This window comes from Curcuma longa, chromosome 17 (genome assembly GCF_044706935.1).
Source record: "Curcuma longa cultivar G26 ecotype Majalengka, Jawa Barat chromosome 17, ITB_CL_G26_1.1, whole genome shotgun sequence".
Lineage (NCBI taxonomy): Eukaryota > Viridiplantae > Streptophyta > Magnoliopsida > Zingiberales > Zingiberaceae > Curcuma > Curcuma longa.
This window is the reverse complement of record NC_133877.1, coordinates 3,500,993-3,510,632: the sequence shown is the minus strand read 5'-3', so window position 1 is coordinate 3,510,632 and position 9,640 is coordinate 3,500,993. Positions and strand designations below refer to the sequence as shown.

Genomic DNA, 9,640 nt, shown 5'->3' with positions numbered 1-9,640 from the left:
GGTATATATATAATATAGTTTCCCAAGCTAAGATTTATTTGCCTTCTATGTTTGGATGCTGCGGCATTCAGTGTGACTACGTGGCCACTGAGGATAACATAAATAAATATTGTAAAAGCTTAAAGGGAAAGAGAGAAAAAAATCACCAATAAATGAATAAATATCTAGAAGAACCGCTGCTAATTTATGAGAATTTTAATTTTGTATTTTGATGTGCATGTATTAGTTTAGTGAGGTGCTCGGGGCCTGGTCTATGACATAGAGGAAGAAAACATCCTTCGACATGAACTGATAATTGCCCTAACTTGATGTCATAATTTGAAACCTCCGTGGGAAGATCGCATACTGACAAACAAGTAGCCAAATTAATTCTTTTCCTTTAGTTTGAGATATCTCCTATCAATCTTGTTAGATTTTATATAACCCAAGAAAGCAAAACGCCTTGTCTCTCACTATTTTTCTCCTTCCCATCTTGGATTGATTTATTTATGGGGATCATTAATTAGTTAAAAACAAAAAGTAGAAGAACTTTGAATAAGTAAAGAATTCAATTAACAAGAAGATAAAGGATAGTACGATGATGATCACAGGTGCAAATCCAGACTCACCTTCTCTTTCAAATTCGGCATCATAAATTGGTGTGATGAAGAAGAAGTAATAATAGCAGTCGAAATATTACTTCCACCTGCTCCTGCTCCTGCTCCTGTAAATAATCTCTGCTGTTCACGATCTGCTCTTAAAGACTGTAAAGGCATCGCCGGGGAGACTCCTCCTCGACCAGGCAACGGGCAGCCGTTGATGGGCTGAGCCACCGGCCCCGCCAACCGCCAGCTGCCGGAGAAGCTAGCATCGGACACGCGCCACGGGATTGCAGAGTACTGGTTGTTATTATAACTATTCATGACGCTGTAGAGTTGGCGGTGGCCATGGCCGAAGCCGTACAAGGCAGCGGACTGGTTGAGTTGTGCGCGCTTTGCGTGCTGGCGCTCCCGCTTGTGCGCGTTCTGGTGACCGCCGAGCGCCTGCGACGTGGGGAATCGCCGACCGCAGTAGTGGCACTCGAACTTCCGGAAGGCGGCTGTTGTAGCACCACTACTCTCGCCGGTGTCTCCTCCTCCTCCTCCTCCACCACCACCACCGCCTTTAGCACCGGCTGCGGCGCTGGTCGTACCGCCGCCACGTTCATCAGCTACGTCTCCGTCGAATGAGGGCTGCCGCGCGACTTCGATGCCGAAGAGGCGGATGCCGGAGGAGGAAGAGGAGAGCTTGGAAGCCGCCGACAGCCGGCCGCCGATGAAGGGCAGCTGTGAGAACGAATCGACGCTCATCAAATCACGCTCCTCCTTCTCGCTCATCCTTCTCTATATTTTTCGACTCAAGCCGACAAATAAATTCCACAAATAAGAGAAGAAACAGAAACACAATCAATTCTTCTCTTCGATCTCCTCTCTTCTAATTCATCGATCCTCTCCTCGCTCGCTCGAAGGAGCTAGACACCTTCTGAAGGAATCAAAATTAAACTAATTAAAAGAAACAGCTTTGGATTTGGACGAGAGACAGACGATCGATCGACGACTGTACCATCTGTTCTTGAAAAATGACAAAAATCAAACAGAAACATATGCATATATATCCACTGTTGGGTGACGGTGATGAAGGTAGCCAGCCAGCGAGCAGGGTCGATGGTGGCTTGTCAATTAAATTAACAACCAAGTACTACAGCATAGATATATCATCTTTCAATCTCCTATTTCCTAGTACATTTTTATTTTTGTTTATATTAATAATTTCATAAATATCGTACCCTATTTGTTTGGCTTCCATGCATGTGGAAACAGTAGACAGGTACGTGACCAACTACCCTCGTGCTCAGTCTCTTTCACGCAGTGTAAAATAAAATAATTTCCAGTGAACTACTCGATCGTCAAGTTACAGTAGCTGATATACATACATAGTGTTAATTATGGCAGATGGTTTTTCAGATACATATGCAGACACTTTTAATAATCCACACTCATCTGGTCCCCTTCATCATGCAACTATTAATTGTTTAATTTAATCTACTGCAGTGGTAAATAAAATATTCATGAGAGGATAATTTTTTTAAAAATTTAAATTTAAATTTAAATTATTGGAGCTAGATGATTTAATTTTGAAAATCTAAATATTATAAAAGAAAATTATGAGATCTGGACCAGAAGTGGTAGGCCATTGGGTGTTTATTGCATGTCTTGTCATGAAAACGTAGAACTGGGCTGAGTTTAAGATCGATTTAATTTGCATTGTAGTCGATCATTTCCAACTCACGGATGAGTATAGTACAAGAGTTGGATGGGAAGATTAAATCCAAGGACCACGAAGACAAGGACCAGTGCTAGCTCGTACAAGAAAATTATTGCAATAATTTTAATTTTCTTTGAAGCATGATATATAGTTGTTATCTTTAACTCGATCGCATTACTAGCAGTAGAGAATTGAACCTATCAAGACATATATAATTTAGTTGCACAAGAATCTTAATTTAAATGAATAATGGACTCTTAATTTTTAAAGGAAGAAGATGATGATCATGGCAGTATATATATCAATGGCCGTGAAGACTGTGGGGACTTGACTGAGCCTGAGAATGATGTATAATTAAGGTCTTGGAAAAATGTGAATAAATAAAAGTGAATGGGAGTTTAGCTTCACATTGGAAGTCCAATTGTATAACTTTATGGTTGGTTTATCTTAAATAATAATGAATAAATATTGTGAATATGTACGGAGAGAGATTCTTTTTCATAGGTGGGTTCACAGGGGTGCAAATTTAAAACCTAGAGTACATTGAATCTAGGTGATTCGTGTGTAGTACGACCTACGCATGTTTGAACTTGTTGGGGCAGAGTTTGCCCAAATGAATCGACCATACACAAGGTTTTGGGAAAATGTGAATAAAAGTGAATGGGAGTTTAATTTCACATTGGAAGTTTTATAACTTTATGATTGGTTTATATTGAATCATAACCAATAAATATTGTGAATATGTGTGTCGACCCATAGGGGTGCAAATTCAGAGCCTAGAGTATACTGAACCTAAGTCACTCGTGTACAAGCATGACCTATGAATATTGAATGTCAGACCTATCAAGGCAAAATTTGCCCAAACAAATCAATCAATGTTTTGTCACTTAAATCCTCCTTTTGCTACCTGCTTAAGTATGTAACGAATACATTAATGTACCAATCTGAAATGGTTGGACGATTAATGGTGAATTAGTAATCGTCGATTTAAAAAAATGACAGACCATTGATGATCGACGGCTGATGTTTTGAGTTTAATGGATAGTAAATGACTTTTAGTCGACTATTTAATACCACTAAGGGTTGGTGCTCCTATATAAGAGGAAAAGCTAAGGTAGACGTAGAATTCATCCACATTTGGATACTCACTCGGTTCGCCACAAGCAACTACCACAAGCAACTTGTGCTTGGTTGTATACGTGGTTGTGTTGTTATATCCTGAAAAATATATATTGAGCGTGACCTCGAAGCATAGTCAGAGGAGATGAATCTGTTTTAAAGAAACTACATCAAACGCAAGTCTCAACATCTTAACTTACAACTCGTGATCGGCGAGCTAGACACTCAGCGACACAACGAGCTTGACACTAAGTGAATCAGCGTGCTTAGCACTTGGAGACTCGACAAGCTCAACACTCACCAAGCTCCGCAACTCGACAACTCTACATTTGACAACTCAATTCAATCATACAAGGCAGCTCAGTGATCCTAAAATAGTTTATCATCCCCTATTTTATAGTTTGAGATTATCAACTCGGGCTATCTTTTTAGATAATATTAACTGTATTTAATTATTTTAATTTTTTTATTATTTTGGACAAATATCTCTAATATAAGGGACCCCCCCTCACTATACATGCCTTTTAGAAAATTCTCTTTAGTAAAAGATGAAATCCATCATACCAACAATCTTACACACGATCAGATCAACTGTGAGAAGTCAATTAAAGAGGTGCAACTGTGTGCACATCAATCTCCCTCTCAACTTTAATCTCTTCCTAGCTCTCGTGTATTGTTCTTGTTGTGTGCCCTTAAGAGACAACACACATGATGTGAGTTGTGATTAACTGTTAAAGGCCACCGATTCTTATTCAATTAATTTCTCCACTAGGCTTTGAGATTGGTTCTAGGCCATGGCCATGAATTAAGGTAGATGTGATATGATGTGATTCCAAGGAATATCATGTCTACTGGTGTGATGTAAGAAATGGCCACATATGCAAGGACATCGAACTGGCAATAAAATATTTATATTATTATTGTTTAAAGTACTTGTCTATTTATTATAAAATAAAGGTTTTATTGTTTAAATTAAAGTACTTGTCTATTTATTATAAAATAAAGATTTTAGATTCACATTTACAACTTATGGCTTAAAGTTTTAAATAGGTTAGTTATTATAATACACAACTATATAATGTTTAATATACTCATCTATTTATGTACAATATATTTAATTTACTAAAGCCAAATAGAATTGGTTGTATTTCTTCTTATTCTTATTCCTCCTTAGCTTGGAATATGCATGGTGGTCCTAAACAATATCTCACTTAATCCCCTCTGGCCCTCTTCTCTTGAGCATGTGTATAATTTCCTTTTTTTTAAAAAAAATATATTATAATAGTTTTAGAAAATAATGTGTGTTTGGCAAAGTAGGTTGAAAAAAAAGAGCTACATATCTTTATAAAAAGTCCCAAGTTAATTCTAATGTGTTTTTCAATCTTTATCACCTCTAATTTCTTGCATTTGATGTTTGATGTGTTATATGAAGGTGATTGATTTCATTGACGACCATTGGAAAGTTTGATCAATTGAATCACATCATTTATTGCATGAATAGAGACTCATCATATAATTGATCATGTTAGGACATCAACAATACACGAACATCTTATAATAACCACATGCATATGAAAAGAATCCTCTTTGAGATAAGAATTGAAGTTGGACAGTTGTATGACTAGAAAAGTATATTTTTATAATGTAAACGTTTGACTCAGTACCTCCATCAATATATGTGAAAAATAAAAAAAATAAATAAATTTAGGTTGATTGAAAGTTAAGACAATCTAGATAGTCAATCATTATCTTGAGTGCTATTTCATAGCTGTTACTCATACTGAGGACAAATATTAGTCAAATATAAGTAATTTGTTAAGTTATCATTATCAAGTATTTTCTTATTTTAAGTTGAATATTACTAATACAATTCAAATATTTACTATGATAATAATTTTATTGCATGTGTCTAATTATAAAATTGTTATTTTTAACATTGTTATTTAAAATTATATCTAATTGAATCCCAACACTAATTTATTTTATTCTTTTAATAATTCAGACAATCATTTTAGCTTTCTACTAATAATTATACCCTTTTCACACAATCAATAGACTCTCTTCTTTGTATTAGTTAGTCATCTGTTGAGATCGATGCATGTTTGGTCGATGGAAAAAAAAGGATATTCGTTGTGCTGAAGTTAATTAGGTTCAGAATAAAGAAAAGAAAGGGAAGAGAAAAGAATCATACCAAAAGGAAGAGGAAAAGAGGAAATGATTCTTGCGAGTCAGAACATTAAAAGAATTTGTGTCTGTCCACAAAGCTCAACAAGCATCTCCTTCCTCCCACAACCTTTTTTTTTTTTTTTGCTGAAACATCTTTTGCAATATGCTAACTGTCCTGTTCATGGAACAAAGAAGCTGTAGGGCAAAGCAATTATGGATTAGCAACTCCATTTCCTCCAAATTCAAGTTTTGTTCTTCCTCTGAAAACAAATGCTATCTCATAGTATTAGAAATATTATGATGATGATGATGATGAAATATCATTCCATGTTAATAATGCTTCCAGGATCTGCAGTAACAAAGATGTTCTTGATGAACCTACTTGCCTGACAATTTTGACAAAATATAATTATGTAAAGCTCAAACACTCACATTTAAGAGAAGATGAATTTTAACTGATAATCTGTAAGATCACTACCAAGTAAGCTAAGCTAATTGGCACCCTCAACCTGATTATCTATCTATTGCAATATATTGCAATGTTTCATTTTGATTTTCTTGTTATTGCAAGTCATCAAACATCTCTCACAGTTTCCACAAGGTTCTGAATCCTTGGAATGATAAATGCACACCAGAACAAGAAGCATCAAGGACAAAATAGCAGGAAACTGAACTATTGTTAAACTCAGACAACACCTTTCCTTGGCATAATGATTACAGCAATGAAAGAAATCACCTGTTATTTGAATAAGCAAGCTATTCCCCCCCTTCTTTTTCAATTCTCTTCAAAGCTCTAACATCGTCCCTGTCCTAATTTGTCTGCCATGTCGTGGACACTCACTGCTCAGGCCTACTCCTCTTGTGGCTCTGTTGCCTCCCTGCGGAGCTCCACTCGGACGATGCTTCCACAGATTTGGTGAAGGAGAGGGAGAGATCAGCATAGAGGTCGACCACGCGACGGATGTTATTGTTGAGCTCTCTGATCAAGCCCACATTGCGGCTGAGGCTGTCAGGGATCTTTGATTCGTGATTCTGATTGATCTCATTGATCAGTAATCTGTTTTGATCTAAGATGCTTTGCACCTGAAGGAAGCTCTTCTGGAAAGATTGGAAGACTTTGCTATCCACTTGGGTTCCATTGCCGAAGACTGAGAAGTTGTCTCCTTCCATCATCCTCCCTCTTTGTCACACCCCTGATCGAATCAAAAGCAGCAAAGGGAACAAAACAAAGAAGAAAAGCATGAAAGGCATCAGCTTTAAGTTACTAGAGGAACACGCAGTTGGAAAAGCAAATGTGAGATCACTCATAGTGGCGCAGTGCACTACTACTGGATTGAGAACGAGCACCTTTTCTGAATCAATAAGGAAGTGATACGAGATCCTACGGAAAATGATGAAGTGAAGAGCATTGACAAAAAAAACTTCGATCGAGTCAGGATATATTTAGTACAAACCAACTTCTCTACAAAGACATAGAGATGATCATGAGGGCAGTGCAAGGGCGGAAGACTGAAGAGAGAGACAGGAATCTACTGCAAAGTTGTCAGGCTCGAGAGGCATGAGAGACAAGGATTGTGGAAAAATAATGGCCTCGGCAGCTCCTTTTCAGAAAGAAAAGGGGTATCAAATGGCATGGTTCTCTTTGTATGATGGCATTTGGAAAGCAAGCTGATCCAATTCCCCAAGATCTTTTTTTTTTTTTACATAGTCCATTGTACAAATCTCACATTGAATCAATCCATCAATCTAGACGGGTAACAAGAGGAGAATATGCACAGAAAGCAAAAAAACGAGCATACAAATAAAAAAAATGGAAAGCATGTACAGAAATTTAGGGCAAATGAGAAAACCGACATATATTGGATTTCGAAGCCAAATTCTTTAACATAAGATATCTGCAAAAACAAGCCTCTCGATCGTTTCATAAAAGCAAAAGTACCGAGGCAGAAAACACGAATCCAGCAAGTGAGAAACAAAATCTAAAAACCCTAAAAGAAAAGGCATAATCTTTGTGCTTCCAAATTGGGGAGTAAGATTCGGGACAAACCTCGAAGATGCTGGTCACGGGGATAGAGGAGGAGAAGGAGCGGGAGAAGCTTCGATGCCCTCGACGATGGCGGATTGAACCAGAAGTTGGAGGAAAGGAGGATAATAAGAAAAGATCTGGTACGGTCCCGCGGAGAATGGGGGAGCAGAAGTCGCGATGCGGCACTCTCAGATGGCTTCGGCGATCCTCGCCGAAATCGACGCGGTCGGTCAATGCGCGAAAGGATTCATTCGGCGGACAGAAATCGATGAACAATCTAAATTTCATCATCGTCTTCCAGTTTTGGATGCCCAAAATCGGTTAATCAATAATAAAAATTCAAAGATTAAATTAATTAATTTTAAATATAACTTTTACATATATTTCAAAACCGTCAATTTAAATTAAGTCCATTAAATTGATCTATCCTATCAAACAATTTAAATAAATTAAATTAAAATTTTATTAATCTATTTTAAATAAATAGAATCGATCCGTCTAAGTTCATGATCCGCATAGATCAACCAGTGACCCGTATGGATTGGTCAATTTAAATAAATTAAATTAAAATTTTATTAATATATTTTAAAATAGATTCGTGATCCGTGCTGCGTAGATCAACCCGCGACCCGTATGGATTGGTCCACAGATTAAAAAAATTTATTTTTTAAAAAAATTTAAAATTAAAAAAGAAAATTTAATGAATTAATGAGTTTGACCCATCTAAACCGCAATCCAAACTTAAAACTTTCAACCTATTCATTTAAATTACAATCCAAATTTAAAAATTTTAATATTTTTTATATTTTTTGATAGACCCGTAAATTGATCCATCTAATTTGTAACCCGTCTTAAGTTGTGTTAAGTTGGATATTTTTCAACTACCAAATTAGTAGATCGATCCATCCCACTCCGTTATATGATAAATTTCTAACGGATTAATCCACCCCTCATAGATTGGCTACAGCTCTATCTACTTCTAACCTTCCTGTCAAGTTTAAAATTTGTATATTTAATATTTTTTAGTTCAAATATAATACATTTTAAGTTTTAATTCTGCCACGTCAGTAATTAGACGAATGTAGATTAGAAAAAATAATTTTCAGTATTTCGTGCAATATAGCATAATATTATATTATCATTTTAATGGTTAAAGAGTAAAAATAATAAAAAAACATAACGTCTACTATATTTACAATAACAAATTAATATTTAAACTCTCCGATCCCAATCTCATATCAGTGCTGAGCAGACACGATTAAGCTCCAAAAATCTAATAAATCAATAGATCATTCAAAGAAATATGTTGGATGAGCTGACAAAAAAAGGGATTACAGATGAACAAATAAATAAACACACACAGACACAAATTGTTTCGAACATAGAAGACAGGAGTCTGTAAGCACGTCAACCTTTTCCTTGTTCTCCCCAGTATTTTCTGGAAGAACGATTCTGTCGTTCTAGTGCAGTCGTGTTTCAGTCCAAACTAGACGATACAAAACCTTTTCATGCATTGATAGTAAGGTTATGATGTGCTAAGAGGCAGATAAGTGGAGGGACAAAGGATGCTGACCTCCTCACTTCTAATGGTTCAGTCTTAATGAGAGAACAAATGGAAAACTCAACTCATACAATTTCAGATGTTTAGCAATTGACAAGTTTGAACTTTGAATCAAGAAGAGCAGAGAGCATTCTGAGGGTGTGTTCCCTTCAGCTGGATTGAGAAAGTGGAGAAGCCATTAAGACTTACTATAGACTTAGTCATACGCATCATCCATCAGTTTATATTGGTTTCGCTTTACCCTTTCGTATAAGGTTAACAGAATACACAAAATAATTGGAAGTTTCAACTTCTTCACAGTTCCCATGGCCCAAGAAAGTTTCAAACACAGAGCGATTGCTTCAAATCATTGCATGAGTTGTTAAATACTGGAACTCACTCCAAATGATTTAGAAATACTATGCTGCCATGGGTGCAGATTATACAAAGAAACAATTCTTTACAAGCATTTAGCATGCTCGGTGATGCCACTGTACATTCCATAA

General features: G+C 36.5%; 2 protein-coding genes across 2 annotated transcripts; both read right to left on the bottom strand.

The window, feature by feature from the left end:
- Positions 1-535: 535 nt before the first annotated feature.
- On the bottom strand, positions 536-1,749 carry LOC141811918 (zinc finger protein 8-like). The gene is made up of 2 exons (XM_074699995.1): positions 1,582-1,749; positions 536-1,500 (listed from the first exon to the last, which is right to left on the bottom strand). The coding sequence occupies exon 2, from the start codon at positions 1,353-1,355 to the stop codon at positions 585-587; it is 771 nt and encodes a 256-aa protein (XP_074556096.1). The 5' UTR covers positions 1,356-1,500; positions 1,582-1,749; the 3' UTR covers positions 536-584.
- Positions 1,750-6,114: 4,365 nt separating this feature from the next.
- Positions 6,115-7,876, bottom strand: LOC141811522 (protein ELF4-LIKE 3-like). Its single transcript, XM_074699545.1, has 2 exons — positions 7,616-7,876; positions 6,115-6,761 (listed from the first exon to the last, which is right to left on the bottom strand). Exon 2 carries the CDS (start codon positions 6,739-6,741, stop codon positions 6,406-6,408), a length of 336 nt encoding a protein of 111 aa, XP_074555646.1. The 5' UTR covers positions 6,742-6,761; positions 7,616-7,876; the 3' UTR covers positions 6,115-6,405.
- Between the last annotated feature and the right edge of the window lie 1,764 nt (positions 7,877-9,640).

What these genes read in the sequence shown, in the direction of transcription:
- LOC141811918 (XM_074699995.1), bottom strand. Translation starts at nt 1,355, where the DNA reads ATGAGCGAGAAGGAGGAGCGTGATTTGATGAGCGTCGATTCGTTCTCA.
- LOC141811522 (XM_074699545.1), bottom strand. Translation starts at nt 6,741, where the DNA reads ATGATGGAAGGAGACAACTTCTCAGTCTTCGGCAATGGAACCCAAGTG.